The 20,426-nt window shown below is 37.2% G+C and overlaps 1 protein-coding gene across 8 annotated transcripts in view; it reads left to right on the forward strand.

Moving 5' to 3' along the window:
- The window catches only part of CCDC171 (coiled-coil domain containing 171), a 316,432-nt gene that overhangs the window by 266,237 nt on the left and 29,769 nt on the right, over positions 1–20,426 (forward strand). For 7 of the 8 annotated variants that reach the window (XM_073880818.1, XM_025887898.2, XM_073880819.1 and 4 more), the window contains one exon: positions 7,532–7,684. The exons of the other annotated variant lie outside the window; for it this stretch is intronic. In XM_073880818.1, coding sequence (XP_073736919.1) covers positions 7,532–7,684 — 153 coding nt within the window. The remainder of the gene's footprint in view (positions 1–7,531; positions 7,685–20,426) is intronic. 8 annotated transcript variants of the gene reach the window in all.

Raw genomic sequence — 20,426 nt, forward strand, 5'->3', positions numbered from 1 at the left:
TCATTATCATGTCTAAGATACTACTTCAAGTCCTAAGATGCCAAAGATTTTCTCCTATTTTTTTTCCTAGAAGTTTTGCAGTTTTATGTTTTACATTTAAGTCTGTGGTCAATTTTGAGTTAATATTTGTATAAAGTGTGTGGTTGGGCTGTGATCATCAGAATTCTAAGATGGTCCATAAGACCCTTCTCCCTGGTGTACACATACCATATAATTAATCTCCTCCTTTTGAGGGTGGGCAAGACCAGTAAATATGGGATCATCTTGAATGGGCCTGACCTAATCAGATGAGCCTTTTAAAAGAAGGTGAAGTGAGGGAGATGCTCTGTTGCTGGGCTGGAAGAAAGCAAACAGCCATGTTGAGAAAGGAGGGGTCCATCCAGCAACAACATGAGAAAGGTCTTTAGGAGCTAAGAGTAACTCTGGCTGACAGCCAGCAAGAAAATAGAGACCTCCATTCTCCAACCTTCAGGAAATAAATTCTGCCACCAGCTTGAATAAGCTTGGAAGAGGACCTTGAATCTCAGATGAGCCTGCAGCTGCATTTGGCCCTTAATTTCAGTCGACTGAGGCCCCGAGCTGAGCACCCCGCTAATCGGTGCTAGATCTCTTTGGTATGGACTGGCATATCACTTGGTCCATTATTTAGACATAGATGTTCCTACCAGGTGTGTTGAAGGAAAGGTGGAAGGATTTCACAGTGCAGAGGGGCTGAGAGTGGTATCCTTGCTTGTTTATTTACCTCTTGTGCATTTCAACATGAACCGTTATGTGCCCTGTCTGGTTAAGTGAATTTATGGATTAAATTATTTTACATAGCTTAATCTTTACAGTAGTTTACAGTGAGTTAAAAAGTAGTCTTTACAATCTTCTATATAAGGTTGTTGTTTTCTTGTGACAAAATGCTTCAAAGTACTCTTGAACTTAGTATGAATTATGTAATTTTCTTTAACAAAAAAAGAAGGATTCCAAATCTGTAGGTAGACCTTCTCTTTGATGGCAAGTGGCTGTCAAGAGCATTTTATTTAGAAAATTATTTTAAAAACCCTCCCCAAACAAAATACATTCTTTTATAGCAAGGTAAAGTGACATGTAAAAACAACAACAACAAAACTAACTGCTTTATTCAAGGAGTTTTATGGAGAAAGCATTATGAAAATATTTCTAGAATTCTCAACTTTTTTTCTAAAAATGATCTAAATTTATAAAAATTCATATAGGTACACATAAAAAGTTCTGAAGCATAATTTCCTAACCAAAGTGTGTGTTTTGAGCCTTTGTTAGAAATATATGTTTAATATAAAATGTATTTGTAAAAATATAAAAACACAGTGTATTTAAAGAGCAATCAATTAATTCAGGGAAGTTTGTCATTTTCTACCCAAAATTCCAGTTAAAACTTTTGTTTAATTGATGGGATTGAAACATGAGTGTCATGATTCACAACATAGCCAATGATGCCCTTCTGCATCTCATCTTTTTTTTTTTTAAGATTTTATTTATTTATTTGAGAGAGAGAGAGAGAAAATGAGCACAAGCAGGAGGAGGGGCAGAGGGAGAGGGAGAAACAGGCTCCCCACTGAGCAAGGAGCCCGACTCGGGGCTCAATCCCAGGACCCCGGGATCATGACCTGAGCCAAAGGCAGACGCTTAACTGACTGAGCCACCCAGGCACCCCGTGCATCTCATCTTTTAACCATGTTTTGTGGGAGTGGTGCAGATGGGGACTCAGAATAAGACTTCCAAACTGCAATTATCACGAAGTTATACAACAAGATTTTTTTAAAGATTTTATTTATTTATTTCACATCAGAGAGAGAGGTAGGCGAGGAAGAAGCAGGCTCCCCAATGAGCAAGGAGCCTGATGTGGAACTCGATCCCAGGACGCTGGAATCAGGATCTGAGCCGAAAGCAGATGCTTAACCGATTGAGCCACCCAGGCATCCCTATACCACAAGATTTTTTAAAATTATAAAGCATATTTCTTTCACTGAAAATAATAATAGCTTCTTACTGAGAATAAAAGGTCTCAGGGATAAGCCCACTTCTCATGGCTGATTATGCTTAGCTTCAAGCCCTCCTGTGACCTGGTCCCTCCTTTGTTGAAGTGTTCTCTTGCTTGTGGTTTGGATAGGATTTCTGCAAAATTTTGTTTCTGGTCCCTTCTACTTTCTATTCCTTATTGATTGCTCAGAATTCTTGTTGGCTGGTGGTATTCTTAGCAGCTTTTATACACGCACACACACGTGCACGCACACACACACATACTCAGCGTGTAAAGCAAGGAGGTGGATGGCGGTCTGCCATCTCGATACAGTCTTTCCTCCACAACTTTCTGCTGGAATGTCAAGGTGAAACAGTTAACTGTGGACAGGGCCAGAAACCAAACATCCAAACTACAGGGCCTGATCCAGGTCTTAGATTGGATCTTGCCCGGGACACAGTTACTATTTGTAGACTGCCAGCAACAGGCCCTTCAGCTCTCGTGTTCTGCCTTCCCCTACATTTCTAAAATATTGAAAGGAAAGCAAATGAGCAACCTTAGCAGAGTCACTTCTTGATAATGAAGAAGATAATTTTCCTTTAATTCCAGGTGCTCATGAACAAAAGCTGATACTAAAAACTATGAGCATGTTATCACTGTAAAATTTTCTTCCTTAAGAATGACATCTTATTTCACTCAGATGTGGAACTTCATAAACAAGACAAATGAGCAAAGGAAACAAAAAAGAGAGAGAGGGAGGCAAACCAAGAGACAGACTCTTAACTCTAGAGAACAAGCTGATGGTTACCAGAGGGGAGCTGGGTGAGGGGAACGGGCGAAATCCGTGACGAGGATTGAGGAGGGCGCTTGTGATGTATGGAAGGGTTGAATCTCTATACTGTACTCCTGAAACTAATATAACACTATGTTAACTAACTGGAATTTAAGTAAAAACTTAAAAAAAGGACATGATAAATAGGAACTGTTTTATTATCAGTGGGCAGTTCTGTTGTTAGGAAGTAAATATTCATTGGCCTCTAAAATTCTTTATGTTCAAAAGGGCTTTACTATTTCAATATGTATAGAATATCTAATATTTAAAATGTTTACATTATGTCTAATAATACCCCTCGGAAATATTGAATCTTTGGGGTGTCTGGGTGGCACGGCAGGTTAAGTGTCTGACTCTTGGTTTTGGCTCAGGTCATGATCTTGGGGTTGTGGGATTGAGCCCCACAGGCTCTGTGCTCAGTGGGGAGTCTGCTTCTGTCTCTCTCCCTCTGTCCCTCCCCCCTCTAAAATAAATAAATAAATCCTAAAAAAAGAAATATTAAATCTTTGTTTTATGAGTTAAAATAATAATTTTCCTAATTTGATGGCATTATCATTACTACAGCCAACATTTACCTGAGGGTTTACTATGTTTCAGATAGGTAAGGTCTTCTCAGGTTTTAATAGTCATTTAATCCTCACAAAATCTTTATAAGGTAGGAATTATCATCCCCATTTTATGGGGATTTATTATATTTCACATATTTGGTATATCCATTTTACATGGTATGTTTATACAGTAGATAGAAATGAAGTATATCTATAGTGATATTTAAAGGGAAATATCTGAGGTTTTTGCTTCCCAATTCCTCAAAAATATAAGTAAAAAAGGTTTACTCTTTTGGCATCTAGGCCTCACGACATTTTCCACTAATCTTCCCTTGTGACATCAAGTTCCCAAGGATCCCATTTCTCCTAAAATCCAGTTTTGAAGTCAGCCTAAATTACCTAATAATATGTACATAACAAATTATATAAATAATATTCTAGTGCTCAAGTGACAGTCATCTACTTGTATCTCAGAATTTTGTGAATTCTGAAACACTTACACTTTTCCTTAAAATGGATATAGGATGCGGAATTTTGTTTGGATTCTCTCATCTTGTTATGTTGATGATAAGCACTATAGATTATCTCTGTAACAAAAAACTATTCTTGTCCAGAAACTGTCTTTTGTTCTGTTTCTCCTGTAACTAGATAAGCCCCACTGAGATACATCTCTCACAGCATGATACCGTCAAAATCCCTACGGCCAGAGATGACACGGGATAAATTCTCCAGTGCTGGGCCCGCTGAACACAGTATCATGCTGTTCTGTCGTTGTTTGCTAATATAAAAAGATGTGATGTTTTCATATGGGAGAGAGGTGTGTTGTGAAGAGTTAGACTTTGGGAGACTGATACAGAAGTCATTAGATGCTCAGTCCTTTGTCCTCCACCCCCTCTCAGTTGATTCAAACTATTATTTCCACTTCTGCCAACTTGACACCTTTCTTTTATATTAAAGAGTTGGGCTTTTCACTGGAATCCTTTGTTACATAGTTTGCATCACTTTTTAATATTGGAAGTTAACATTCTTTATTCCTCAGAAGTCTGGTGCTTCTTTGAATACCTGTGATTTCACTGACACTCCTACCCCCTGCCATACTATAGGGTAGTATTTATACCATGAAACACACCTGCTATTATTTATCACTACTCGTTGTTGCTCTGAAAAGATATATATGTGTTGTAAAAAACTGCTTTCATCTCCCAAATGAAATAATGCTTTAAAAGATTTTAAATGCTTAACATTCTAAATCCTATGCAAAAAATAGATTATTTTTATATTCTTTTTAAAAAAGTGTTATAAAGAAGTAATATGTGGTTTCTCTTGATACTGCCCTGGATATTAGGATTTAGTTTTTTTTTAAAGATTTTATTTATTTATTTGACAGAGAGAGACAGCGAGAGAGGGAACACAAGCAGGGGGAGTGGGAGAGGGAGAAGCAGGCTTCCCATGGAGCAGGGAGCCCGATGTGGGGCTCAATCCCAGGACCCTGAGATCATGGCCTGAGCCGAAGCAGACGCTCAATGACTGAGCCACCCAGGTGCCCCTAGGATTTAGTTATTAAAAGTAGATCAGAAAGGAGCCAAAATAATTATGACTTTTGTTCCATCCACCCTATAAAAATTTAGATGTAACTTCTCAAAAAAGTATTTTATTTTTTTAAAAAGAGGTTTGAAGGAATATCATTTTTATTATTTATTCCTTTAAGAGTATCACGTCCATGAGAATTCATGAAATATGTTTCTCTAAATTTAGGAAAGAGGATAACTTTTGAAGTGTTGAGGTTTTTATCTTTAAATATTAGAGGCCAATTCTATTGGGCCTTAACAGTGAAATCATAATTCAGGAGTCTATGACTGATAGAAGAGTACTTCTTTTTTTTTTTTAATTCAATAGCACTGATACATGTTTTTGTGCCTTTTATACATTTTAGGTCCTTATCCAACGAGACAATATGTATACAAACCACCTATCACAGATTGTCTCATTAAGATCTTAGTGGAGAATTTAAAAGTAGAACTAAAGTAATACTACCATGAAATTCAGTAATTGACCATTTTTGGAGAACTTTCTTGCAATGGTAGTTGAAGGGTGAAGAGAATGGCTTTGCCTTAGATTTTTAATTACCTGAGCCTTATCACAGTTTTGGAAGCAGGCAAGAAAATGACCCTTCTTCCCATTTCATGGAGGGAGAGAATGGAAGCTCAGAGAGATGACGTGGCATCACCCAAGAGCCCAAAGCTAAGTCAGTGGCAGAGTGGGGACCGGACCAAAATAGGACTTAATGATTCCTGGTCCACCACCTGGTGAAGATGAATGAACTGTAAGAGTGGAGAGAGACTTGGCATAGGAAGAAGCAGATATGACTTCATAGTTTCTGACCTTTACATACTTTTGAAACCTGGGGAAATATTTTGTGTTGGTATTAGCTATAAGCTCACCTTGAAATGACTCAAAGTAGGGTAGCGATGTTCCCAGATATAAAGTCGTCCCACGCCCGTTCAGCGTTTGGGTAATAGAATTCTCTTTTGTATATTCTGTCGTCCTGTGCCTACAGCTATGCTTGCACTTCTTTTTTCGATTTGAACAAAGTATAGTTAATAATTTATGCATTAGAGTGTTAAGATTATATTTCCCCAAATATCTTCATCCTTTCCTATAAGGTATTTTATGCCAACATATGGCTTCAAATTGTGGGTTTTTAAAAATCTTTTCCAGTCATTCACCAGTCATTCATTCATTCATTCATTCATTCAAACAAGTGCTCACTGTGGGCCACTAACATCCCTGATGATACAGAGATGATTAGGCATAGTATCTGGCCTAAGGAGCTCCTCAGTCTAGTAAAGATAAACATGTAAACCAGTACCTTTCTGCTAAAGCAATAAGCGTTATAGCGGAAGCAAGCATGAGGCACCCCCACAGAGAGCTAGAGTAAACATTAACAGGGCCTTTGGGTTCAAAAGAGGTCTCTTGAAAGAGATGGTGTCCGAACTTGATATTTTAGGGCAAATGGAAACTTACTAGGCGAAATGGTGTGAATTTTCTTACTTTGTTCACCACATTACTTCCATGTGCATTCAGAATTGATTATAATGGCTCAGGGTGACTTGTAAGGAAAAACAGTATCATTTTTTTTCTTAGACAAATAGTTAACCTACTTCTGTTTCTCAGACATTGTGTACATTGTTTCTTATTCTTTGTTCACCACATTACTTCAGGTGCATTCAGAATTGCTCAAATGTCTAGTTTCTGAAAGCTTTTCTAAATCAGACCCTTCAGATTGAATAGAATTTGGAAATTCTCAGACTGTCTACCATTTTACTCATTTGTTGCTGTGGTTAGAACATTTTTTTTCTTGCAAATAATCCAACATTATATTTGAATATATCTTTGAAATATTTGGTTTTTGCTATATTTGAAGTATTTTGAAAGACTTTTTTAAAAAAGATGTGATAATGTTCTTGGACTTAAAATTCACTACTGGTTGCTTTAGAAGAAAAAGTCTATAAAATATGATTAAAATGTAATACAGAGGTCTAACAATCCCCCAAATATAACTTATTTAGGGGGGAGAAAAACTTACACACACTTGTATTTTATTATACATAGTATAATATAAGAACATTCCTCTGTTATATGAATGAACACAATTATGTTTTTTTGTACAATGTAAGAGTCACATTATTTACTCTTAAACAAATTACAGGATTATTTCAGCTCCTTTTATTTTAAGCCATGTGTTTTTTTAGGTGGATTGGAAGTTCTACTAACTCAGCTCATTTTGAAATATCTTGCTTATATGTCCATCTATTGTGTGTTTTAAGGTTGAAATTTAGGTCAAATTACAACTTGAATTTAACTTCACAAAGAAAATAAGTGTGCCATCTTTTAAAAATTGCATTCTAAATTTTAAACACAATAGATCAAAGTACATCTCATTTAAATATATACTCTGGAAAAGAAGTCTCAATTATTTTCTCCCAAACTTTCTTAAAATAGTCCCTGTTCTCAATATAAAATGTGAGGGTTAGCTTTATTATTTTAAAGAAAGATGAAAAAGTTGTTTATTTTAAAATTTTAATGATTTTGCTTTCAAATTATGGAAATTCTTCTTTAGGGACATCTTTATTTGAATTGTATGTGACATTATACTTATTTCTTAAGGCTATGATTAAAAGTTTCATGGATGTCTACCAGCTTGCAAGCGCTAGAATTGCTACATTAGAGAAGGAAATGACATCTCACCGAAGTCACATTGCAACGTTGAAATCAGAACTTCACACGGCTTGTTTACGTGAAAATGAAAGTTTACAATCAGTAAGTCCTGCAACACTGTTTTTCTTCTTTGTGTCTGGGGTCACGTTTACATTCATGTTTTTATTGCTCATAAGATCACTCGCCAATATATATAATTTAGGGTAAATGATCAATCAAGCAATGTAAAATTGTTAGTGTGGAGAAAATTTTGAAGAAAGAAAGGCAATTAATTTTTCCATTGTATCATGTATAAAGATATGCATACTGTTATCAATGCTAAAACACTACATCAAGATTCCTTTGTGTTTGGCCGTGCAGCTGACAGTTGGATTTGGCAGTATGCATAGTTAAAGCTTGCAACTGTCTGAAGATTCAGTGTGTCCCATTAAGACAGAATATTATTAATTATGCGTATAACCAAAATGGTAATTAGAACATGTGATTATTCTCTGTAGAAAACTAGACTTATCCATAATACATGCCTAGCTAAAGATGCATGTTGTGATTCATCTATATGATTAAAATTCAGTTTCAGCAGTCATTTTATGTCTTAAAATTTTAGCCCATGGTGAAATTTGGGCTCATTTAAGACTAAACAAAATTTTCTCCATTTGAAATATGTGTTTGGGGAGTATCAAAAAATAAATAAGGGAATAAAATAAACATTGAAAACTTTTTTCTCCAAAGGCAAATATATCAACAGTGAGATTCAGAAGGTTACCAATCACTGGAATGCCTTTTTCCTTTTTTTGGTTTGATTATAATGGCTCAGGGTGACTTGTAAGGAAAAACAGTATCATTTTTTTTTCTTAGACCATATGCAGCATTTTATTTAAAAACAAAAACAAAAACTCAGTATACCAGCTCACCAGTAACCTAATCAACAAATTCCACATTTTGGAAATCTAGGTCTTTTTTTTTTTTTTTTTTTAATGTTTTTGCCATTTGGCTATTAACTCTTTCCCACTGATACAGTCAACAGAAGACTTAGCATTAAAACAAATAGCTGCATGGCTAGGGGTTGGTTCTTCAGCGCCATCAGATCTCAGCTCAAATGTCTGCATCCCAATGAAACCTTTATGACCATAGTGTTTAAAATTGCATCTACCAGCCATCCCCCACCCCCAAACTCTCTAACTCTCACCCCATATTGCCAATCTACCTTACACCTTCCTTGCTTTCTTTCACTATAGCCTTATTCTTGATTGACATAAATTGCATTGTATTTATTTGCTTATTGTCTGCTCCCTACCCTCATAGAATATAAGTTCCCTAGAGACAAGCAGTTTGGTATATTTCTTCTCTGCTCTGAAGGTACTCTAGAGGCAAGGACAGTCTTGCCCATAGTAGGTGCTTAACTAATGTTTCATGAGTGAAAATACTAGCATTTCATCCCAAAAATGACCAAACCAATTATTTGGGACCTGAGATGTTGAGTTCAATTTTTTTAAAATGACTTTGTTAATTTCTTAATGAGAGAGTAGTACATTTGATCTCCACCAAGATAAATTAAAATGAAGAGGAAACTTATTTAAAAATTCAAGTATTTTAAATTTATTCTAGCCTTTCTCTGAAACATACTCACATTTCTTCCTGTGAACTCTCTGGTCCCATTGATTAGTATTTCATTATACAGTTTAGGTTGTGTCGGCTTTGTTGGGTCATACTATTATTTATTGTTTGTTACTGTTATTCATATAAAAGTAATTACTTGTATTTGAAGAAAGGCCACACTTGATCAGGTGGGATTGTTTCCCCTTGGGTTCAAAATTTTTTTTTATCAGTTATTGTGCTACTGATGTCTTAATGAAAGTGTGCCTCACTGTCTGTCACCATAAAACTCTACTCCTCAGTCTTTCCCCTCCTGAATACATCTGTAAGGGTATGTTCATCGTCTTATTTGTAAGAGGTGGTTCACCCTGGCAGTGATTTTCAAAAGGGGATGTGTGTACTGTGGAAAACCTCCCAGGAGGTTATGATGTGTCCGTCTAGGAGAACACGGCCCAATCCCGTGTCTCTGTAGGCTGTTTACTCGCCGTTCTCTTTCCTTAGCCGAGAATTACTATTTTTGAAACAGTAATAAACTGGTATAGTTATTTTATTTTTCAAGACATTTGTGTATGCATTTTCAGACTTGACCTCCTTAAGAACTCTCTGAGGGAGGTAGAAGAGCCTCCGTCTTTGTATTTTCTAGATGAGAGGTGATATAGTTTGGTAGATAGGAGCATAGGCTTTGGAATTATATCCATTAGGAATATAATCAAGTGCAAATAACAGAAAACCTGATCAACGTGATTTCAGAAAATCCAGTATCTGTGTTTTTGCTTTTTTTTTTTTCCCTCTCCTATAGCAAGAAGTCTAGGTGTAGGCGGCTGTTGTCCTGTGGCTATTGGTGGTTCAGTTTCTCTGCGATTTCTCTGCTACTCCCTCATTATCATAAGATAGCAGCCAGCTCTAGGATTTATAATCACATTCAAGTCACAAGGATGGGATGGCCCAACAATATCTGCTTTATGTATATAATAAAACCTTGGAAGGCTTTTCCTTTAAAAACAATTTAAATATATTTTATATGGATTTATTTAAATATTTATAAATTTTAATATAAATTTAATAGATAATAGATATTAAGTATATAGAAATATATTTATTTATGTATTTAGAAAAGGAAAAGCCTTCCAAGGAATCTCCAAACATATTTCTGCTTAAATCCCATTGGCTGAAAATGGGTCATGTGGCCCCTCTTAGCTATAATGTAATGAGTCAAGGGACAAGGGAATTAGGAATCAATAGTGTGTGCCATAGAACTCAATACATCCAGCTTTAATTTCAATTCTGTCAATTGCTAATTGTGTGGCTAAGTAGGGTTTTCATCTGTAAAATGGGGTAGTGATCCTTCTCCCTAACAGAGACGCTGGGAGCTCTAGTGAGAAGTTGAAGCACTTTGGGCTTTGCTTTGCACTTAGTGAGTAGTCAGTCCAAAAAAAAAAAAAAAAAGTTAGCTATTATTTTTATCACCATTATCCTGATAGAAAGTAATTGGGTTGCACCACAGGAAAAGATTATTTACTAACCTACCATCTTCAGCTGCAAACCCTGTCATTTTGTTCTGCCTCCTACTGTAGCCTCGAGCTTGTAATTCGTCCTTTGTGATCACCATCAGTATATTCCAGTGACTGAGCTCTCTGCCCTTTTTGCAGCCTGTTTCCCCTCCTTTCATTGACACATTCTTGAAAAGTAGTCTACTTGCTCATCTCCCATTCATTCCTCAGCTTTGCTGCTATCTGGCTTCGGAGTCTGTCACTCCCCTGAAACTATTTTCTCAAAGGTCACAAATAATTTTCTGCTTGCTCCCCATCCATTAGTTCCTTCTCTTGCCTTTTAATCTGTCTACAACGTATGAAGTTTTTAACTACTTTCTTCTTTAAACGCTCACCTCCTTTGTTTCACTCATTATTGACTTTTCCTTCTTTGGCTCTCTGGCCTCTACTTACTTGAACTCTGCTTTCTTTGTATTATTGCTTCTTAATTCTTTTCTTTATCCATTAGTTCAATATTTATTCAGCATCTACTCTAGAGCAGGCACAATTCTGGTCCGAGGGATATTGTGTGAACCAAAATGGGCAATCCTTGCTCTTGTGAACTTAAAATCTAATAATGGAAGAAATTATTTTCATATAATCACACTAATAATGTATAATTCCTAACCAGGATAAGTGCTCTGAAAGAAAAGAACTGAAGCATGTAACAGTTTTTTCAACAAATGAGCTTACCCTAGGCTAAGGTATCAGCAAAGCCTTTTCAGGGTCAGTGATGCTTGAGTTAGTATCTGAAGACTGGGTAGGAATTATGCAGGAGGAGAGGAGTGTCCCAGGTCAGGAGGAGGGAAACGGGAACATCTACAAAGGCTCTGTGAGGGAAAGAAGAAATTGAGAAATACTAGTGTGGCTGGAATAAAGAGAGCAAAGGCAAGAGTGACCCGAGTGAGACAGGGATGGTCTAGAGACAAGAACAGAAATCAGACTTTGTCGTCCTTGTTTTAAGAGCAGGGGAAAAGACACTGGAAAATTTTAAAGAAGGAATGACTTGCTCAGATTTGGTTTTTAAAAAAGATTACTTTGGCTGTAGTGTGCAGGAACAATTGTGATGTGATGGGAAGAACAAGAGAAAGGGGTATAATTCCTGGACTTTTTCCTTTTGGAAAGGAACCAATGATCTCATTTACTGGAGAGAGAAACAATGGAATAGGAGGGAATATTGTGAGTTTAGCTTTGAGTATGTTGAGTTTGAGGTACCTGTGAGACGTCCAACTGGAAATAGGAAAAAGGCTGCTTGATAGGGAATTTAAGCAAGATGCCAACCTGGAGGTATACATTTTAGGTCATTGTCATATAGATAGGACTTGAGGCTGTTCACAAGACTGAGGCTATGTAGGGACAGTTTATAGAGTAAGAAGAGAAAAAGGCCTGGGAAGGAAGCTTGAAAAACTCCAACATATAATGCTTGAGAAGAAGATTAGGTTGGAAAGGAGGCTGTGAAGGAACAGGCTAAGAGGTCAAAGGAAAACCAAAAAGGTGTGATGCCATGAAAATAGAGTGTTTTAAGAAGGGTGGCGTATCAATAGTGTCATATGCTGCTGAAGATCAAGCGAAAGGAGGATTGAAAATGGCCTTTGGATTTAATGCATGGAGGCCCTTGGTGACCTTAGCAAAGGCTCTTTCAGCAAGAGGTGGAGAGGTAAGTGAGAGTTGACCAGAAAAGAAAAAAAAGACAGTGAATTTAAACAACCATCTCGAGGATTTAGCTGTTAAGTGGGAGACACAGGAACGGAGTATTCAGAGCAGATTCAGGGAGTTCTGTCCTAAGATGGGAGTGAATCAATCATGTTTCAATATCTTCTTAAATCTAGGCCTCCAGAAGTCTGGTTTTGGCCAGGTTCACCATACTGTCCACTTTTGTCATTTCAGTTTTCACCTTTTTAAACTCTAGGTATTTTTTGACTAGTGTTTGCATGATATCTATTTTTCCATTTTTTTCTTTTAACCTACCTGTGTTTATATTTATAGTGGGTTTCCTGGAGAAAGATATAGTTTGGTTTGGTTTTGTCTATCCATTTGATAATCTCGGCTTTTAATTGGGTGACAAGACCACATACAGTTAATATAATTATTGATATTTTTGGATTTTTGCTTACCATTTTATTTGTTTTATGGGGACAAATGCGAGAAGACATGGTCTCTACTCTTGTGCATTCCTCTTCTAACAAGCGAAACAAACACATAAGCAAATAACAGAAATAGGCATATGTAAAGTCTGGGGAGCACAGATGAAGGAGGATTCATTCTGCCTAATATTGTCAGTAAAAGATGAGATGTTTCTAGGAGCCTTTGAAGAATGTGTAGCAATTTGACACCTTGTTAAGGGGGAAGATCAATAAAAATTGCTATTTTAATTTGATTTGAGTGATAGGCCTTATGGATAGTACATATGTTTAATGAATTAAATGATGTAAGAGGTATTTTTTGTATATTAGAAGATGTATTATTGCTTTAGCTCCATCCCCCCTCTCAACAAAAGACAGCCAACCCGCCCAAACAGCCTGTATCCACTGGAGCCCGACACTGCTTCCAACAGTCACTCCTAAACCCCATCTTTATATGTCTCCAATCCATTCTTGCACCATCCAATCCTTGCCTTTTACTCTGTAATCTGATTTGATTCTGCCTCTGGCCATTTTGCTATTGATGTTCTTGTTTGGTCTCTCTAGTATTTGGTAGTTAGGCCATTCTCAAAACTCTAGCTGTCCCTTCTATGCCCACCCAACCCACCATCACCCCTTTCCCAAAGGCCCTCATCTAAGGTTTTAGAGTCAAGCAGGCCTGAATGTGCATCCTGTCAGTGTTATTTATTATCCATACGATACTCTAAACATCAGTCTCTATATTTGTAACATGTAGATATGGTTGCCTGCATTGTAGGTTTGGGTATGAGGATTAAAGACACTGTCTAGGGCACCTGGGTGACTCAGATGGTTAAGCATCTGCCTTCGGCTCAGGTCATGATCCCAAGGTCCTGGGTTTGAGTCCTGCATCAGGCTCCCTGCTCCTTGGGAGCCTGCTTCTCCCTCTGCCTCTCTCTCTCTCTCTCTCTCTCTCTCTCTCTCTGTCTCTCATAAATAAATAAATAAAATCTTTAAAAAAAATAAAGACACTGTCTAGCATACTAGTAGATGCTCAATAAATTTCACAATAAGGTTTATTTAATAAATCAAATAAAAACATTTTCTGATAGTTATATATATTTCCCACAGCTAAGCTATACATATAGCTTTAAAAAATATATGTAACCATGAGGAAATCCTTTGATGTGTAGGCAAAAGAACTAAAACAACCCTTAAATCAGTGCTTTTAGCTCTTACTAAGTACGGTATTAATGATAGTTGCTTTGTTATCACTTATTTAATGAACTGAGGGCAGTCAGTGTATGTTCATCAACCATCTTTTCCAGCCATTTAACTATATAAGAATGAAAAATAAATATTCATTATTAATAAAAAATATATCATGGTGTTATAATGCATAGAACGAGATTGATCAGATTGTAGACGTGAATAGTCATCTTTAAAAACTTTATCCTTCTGAAGGTGATATCTTCATTTTTTGTTCAGCAGCAGGTAATAATAATGCTGGAGTGCATCTCAGAGTCCTCATTCGTTGTACAGTTGCCAGTATCTTAACATTTTCAGTATGTTGGTCTTTGACCCGTTAACTTAGGGCTGCTCTAGAGCTTTTATCTTGAGTAATAGTAACCAGAAAGGGCTTCCAGTGAAGAGCTTTTGAGTCACAGACAGCCCAGTGGAGAACAGGACAGCAGTCAGAACCAATTACTTGTGGGTGTTTGGAGACCGGCACACCCACAGCTGGGAAGAAACACATGATATTTCAATCTGTGAAACATAAAATGCCAAACCCAAATATTTTGCTGTGAGTTACGATGCTGTAAGCTACAGTATTGATTTGCCTCATTTCCACTGTTTGTTTAAGCAGTATGTTTTTAATTCTATGCTTTTTAAAAAAAGATGTATTTATTTATTTGAGAGAGAGAAATAGGGGGAGGGGCAGAGGGAGACAGAGGCCCAAGCAGACTCTGCACTGAATGTGGCACCTGACACGGGGCTGAATCTCATGACCCCAAGATCACAACCTGAGCCAAAACCAAGACTTGGCCATGTAACCGACGGCACCACCCAGGCACCCCTATAGTACTTTCTTTATGAGAAAATAACAAATTACAAATCAGAGGAACTTCCAGTTAGTATCTTTGCAGGGAAGATATCTTTGCATATTGTTCAGATTATGTCAGATTTGGTAGTTGTCAAGTGGTATCATATTGTTAATAAAGGCCAAAGATTTAGATATTTTGGTTCAGTTAAGATAAAAATAAAAAATAAGAATCCCCTGTCTCTTAGGGTTTCGAATAATATTTTGTCACATTCGTTTTCATTACATTTTCTTGAGAGAGGAAGGATTATTTGTCAGTATGAGTGTTGTGTGGATCGAGAAGCCGACAATTTAAGTAACTTACTCTAGTTAAGTTGCTTTCATAAATTTTCAAACATTTTATCCCAGTTGATTCAAGATGTTTATTACTGAAATTTTTAACTATTCAAGAAAAAAACCTTTTTTTAAGTGAGCCCTAAGCCATGACTTAATTTGAGAAAGAGAGACTGTACAGTGCAGTGAAGTACAGATACTGGAGTCTTGCTGCCAGGTTTTTAATTAGAACCCAACAGACTAGGATCCAAGACCTCTGCTTCCTTGTTTGGTGCTTTCCAATGAGAATGAAGTGTGGATTAAGACAAATCTCGGGGCATCTGGGTGGCTCAGTTGGTTAAGCGTCTGCCTTTGGCTCAGGTCATGATCCTGGGGTCCTGGGATCGAGCCCCGCATCGGGCTCCCCGCTCGGCGGGAAGCCTGCTTCTCCCTCTCCCTCTGCCTGCCGCTCCCCCTGCTTGTGCGCTCGCTCTCTCTCTCTGTCAAAGAAATAAATAAAGTCTTTAAAAAAAAGACAAATCTCTACTGTCATGGCACTTCAGGTGGAAGTGGAAAATACACTATAATACAAATAATTAAAAAGAATGATGTTGAAGTCAAATCACAGAGGGCTGTGAGAACACAGAGCCTGGGGACCTGGGGTAGTCTTGGGTTGCCCCACCTGAGGAACTGAAATCTTAAAACATGAAGTTAAAAACATGAAGACTAAGTAGGAGGTCACCTCACACTGTCAGAATGGCTAAAATCAAAAGCACAAAAAACAACAAGTGTTGGTAAGGATGTGGTGAAAAAGGAACCCTCATGCACTCTTGGTGGGAATGCAAACCAATGCAGCCACTTTGGAAAACTTTTTGAGCTTTCTCAAAAAGTTAAAAACAGAACTACCCTGTGATCCAGTAATTGCACTAGTGGGCATTCACACAAAGAATATGAAAACACTAATTCAAAACGGTATGTGCACCCCTATGTTTATTGTAGCATTATTTACAGTAGCCAAATTATGGAAGTCGCCCAAGTGCCCAGTGATAGATGAATGGATAAAGAAGATGTAGTATGTATATACAATAGAATATTACTCAGACATAAAAAGAATGAAATCTTGTCATTTGCAACAACATGGATGGAGCTAGAGGGAGTATAACACTAAGCAAGGTAAGTCAGAGAAAGAAATACCGTATGATTTCACTCATATGTGAAATTTAAGAAACAAAACAAAGACAAGAAAAGAGACAAACCAAAAACCAGACTCTTAACTATAGAGAACAAACTGATGGTTACCAGAGGGAGGGAGGTGGGGGGATTAAGAGTACACTTATTTATTTTTCTAAAGATTTTATTCATTTATTTGTCAGAGAAAGAGAGAGTGTGCACAAGCAGGGGGATCATCAGGCAGAAGGAGAGGGAGAAGCAGACTCCCTCCTGAGCAAGGAGCTTGATGCGGGACTTGATCCGAGGACGCTGGGATCATGACCTGAGCTGAAGGCAGACGCTCAACTGACTGAGCCACCCAGGTGTCCCAAGAGTACACTTATGATGAGCACTGATTAATGTAGAGAATTGTTGAATCACTATATTGTACACCCGACACTCATATAACACTATTTTAACTACACTGGGACTAAAATAAAAAACTCAATTAAAACGTTAGGCATTGACAGGGGAAAGCAGGGGATTCTCAAGGAATGGAAGGCCGTCTGTGTGACTGGAGCAGAGCCAATGAGATGGAGAGATGAGTTGGAGGAGGGGCCTGATCCGTGTGCTCATCCGCACGATTCTCAGCGGGCTGGGCTCTCTGACTGTGAGGTCTCCGACAAATGCATCGCAAACATCTCCTGCCTTTGCTTTATGTACTTACTTTTTCCAACTCCCTATTTCATTTTTTTCTAGTTATTCTCAAAAGTCACTGACATTTGATGCCATAACAACTCTCATTGTACCCTTTTGCTAAATACTGCCCTACTTAGATGCTCATTAAATTCTCCTATATTTTTATCATGAGCTCCAGCTCCGGCCTCTGAATACGAAGAGAACTAAATAAGGGAAACATAAAATATCAATAGGTGGGACAGCCCAGTCCACATGCAGACATTTTCCTTTGATCCTTGACATACATATCCAAACTTTTCAAGGTTTCTCATATTCTAGAAACTCAAGCTTTGGTTAGTGGAGTAAATAGGGACCCGAAGGTAATAATGCATATTCCATTGGCTACACACCTCCTTTCTAGTCTTTTAGTTTTTGTATGATGCAGTTTAAAAAGAGCTACTTTCATGACGAATCATATCTGGATAGTGACTATAGGGGCATGATATCCTAAATTCCATATGTATATTAATATTTAAATATACTTAACTATGTAAATATATAACATGTCTATAATAACATATAGACATTTTATGTTAGATATATTAGATTTTATATGTAAGTATAAATATACAAATATATTTATCTATAATACATATAACATATTTATATAGTTCTATTTCTCAGTGATGAAATACTGCGAAGGTGGAGCATGGAGTGGCAGGAATGAAAGTTTCAAACTAAGACCATTGTCATCAATAAGTGATTAGGTTGTAGAAAATACAGATGGTAATTCGACAGTCTAATGCTCTAATTATTTACTCTGGTTGTTCAGGGGCGCCTGGGTGGCTCAGTCGGTTAGGAGTCTGCCTTCAGCTCAGGTTGTGATCCCAGGGTCCTGGGATCAAGCCCCGCACTGGGCTTCCTGCTCAGTGGGGAGTCTGCTTCTCCCTCTCCCTCTGCTGCTCTCTCCCCCTCTCTCTGTCAAATAAATAAGTAAAATATTTTAAAAAATTAAAAAATACACTGGTTGTTCAAAGAGTAGCAGTGAGTAAATACGCTTACGAGTATCTCTCTTACACTTTAATCTTCCTTACAAAATTGGGTTCTTTGAGGGCTTTAGCTGCCTGTTAGATTCTCAGAAATCTCCCCTTCAGTTTTCTGCAAACACGTGAGACTCACAGAGTTCCAAACTGAACATGCTCTTCAACTCTCCCACTCCCCATTTTCCCAAATTCTCCATTCCCTATGTTCCTTATCTCTATTTTGCAGACCAAGGCAGAAGGCTTAACATTTGTCCCACTTTCCGTCCACCACCAATACTTAATCACTTGCTAAGTCTCCCTGTTTCTGCTACCACAGATCTCCTAGATCCATTCTCACCACAGATCTCCTAGATCCATTCTCACCACAGGTCTCCTAGATCCAATCTCACCACAGGTCTCTGAGATCCATTCTCACCACAGGTCTCCTAGATCCATTCTCACCACAGAGCTCCTAGATCCATTCTCACCTTTCTACCATTGTGATCACAGTAACTTTTCCTTGGGTTATTGTAATGGGCTTCCAGCGAGTTTCCCCATATGTAATTTTCCCCTTCTGTCTTGTCTGCCGCATTAGTGCCAGGCGTTACCTTTCTCACACACAGATATAAGCAGGCCATAGCTTGACTCAAAACATATTTTGGCTCTAAACTTTCTTCGTGATAAAGTAAAAATTCTTTATCATTGACATTCAGGTATATGCTGACTCCATCTGGCTTTCAGTTCATCTCCCAGTTGGCAGAAATAAGGGTTCCCTTTGTTATGCTCATTCGTCATTGCATTTATCTGTCTGAGCATTATATAGTACTCTGGCTTATGTAATCAATTGGTTGTGTAGGTATTACCATATTGTGAGTCTGTGAGGTCATGTCTTATTTATTTTTTAAAATTCATTATAATGATCTAACTTAGGAAGTGCCAGTTGATTTGAATTAAAATTAATTGGAAGAATATTCCTTCAGTAATATTTATTCAATACATACTTGTTATGGAACATATGTACTTTGCACATACCATAATCCACCCCCCAATTTTTCCCACATGAAATTTTCTGAAATTAATTCTTATCAAACTACATTTCATATGCTTCTCTAGGAAACACTTAATGAGAATGAATAGAATAATTTATATATTATTGAATCTATAAGTAGGTACTTTCAAATAATATAAATTGTACATTTCTTTTCCTATTCACAAAGACCCAAAATTATTTGAGACAAAGAACATTCTTTTCAGCATACTGCTTAAATAATTTTAAACTTTGTCAGATTTTTTTGGTACCCCTGCTTCTGTATGTTTACTCACATACACAGAAATTGACCAGTTTAATACCTTTTACTCACATGGTGGGTACTCAGTAAACGTTTGTTGGTAACGGTGATATACTAAATTAAAATTAACTGTGCCTGGGTCTAGCCAAAAGTAAGAGTATGAGAGGTTTATTTCAGAAGTCGAAAACTTAATGGTGAGCGCTGTGAATTGTGTAAGACTGTTGAATCACAGACCTGTACCTCTGAAACAAATAATACATTATATGTTAAAAAAAAAAAAAAGAAGAAGGTAGCAGGAGGGGAAGAATGAAGGGGGGAAATCAGAGGGGGAGATGAACCATGAGAGACTGTGGACTCTGAGAAACAAACTGAGGGTTCTGGGGGGGGATGGGTTAGCCCAGTGATGGGTATTAAAGAGGGCACGTTCTGCGTGGAGCACTGGGTGTTACACGCAAACAATGAATCATGGAACACTAGATCAAAAACTAATGATGTAATGTATGGTGATTAACATAATAATAATAATATAACATAATAATAATAAAAAAGAAGTAGAAAGCTTATTTTTTAAAAAAATGTATTTCCTTAAACCCTTACCTCATACCATCTATGAAAATTAACTCAAAATGGATCAAAGAGATAAATAGAAAAGGTAAAATTTTTAGTAAAAAACAGAGATAAATTATGACCTCAGATTTGGCAATGGATTCTTACATATGATACCAACAGCATAAGTGACAAAAGAAAAAATGGACAAATAGGACTTAATCAAAATTAAACACTTCTGTGCATTAAAAACACCCCACAGAATGGGAGAAAATATTTATAATCATATATCTGATTAGGATCTAATATGTAAGGAACTCAACAACTCAACAACAAAAAAAAGACAAATGAACTAATTTTTAAAATGGGCAAAGGACTTGAATAGACACTTCTCCAGAGAAGATATACAAATGGCCAACAAACACAGGCAAATATACTCATTGTCATTAGTCAGTAGGGAAATGTAAATCAAGACTGCAACGAGATACCACTTCCGCTGATGAAGAATACCATAAAAAAAAAAAAAGGGAAATAGCAAATGTTCATAGCAGCACTGTTCACAAGGGCCAAAAGATGGAAACAGTCC

Source organism: Callorhinus ursinus, unplaced genomic scaffold (assembly GCF_003265705.2).
Source record: "Callorhinus ursinus isolate GAN/ISIS: 27379988/994484 unplaced genomic scaffold, GSC_fseal_2.0 scaffold39, whole genome shotgun sequence".
Classification (NCBI taxonomy): Eukaryota; Metazoa; Chordata; class Mammalia; order Carnivora; family Otariidae; genus Callorhinus; species Callorhinus ursinus.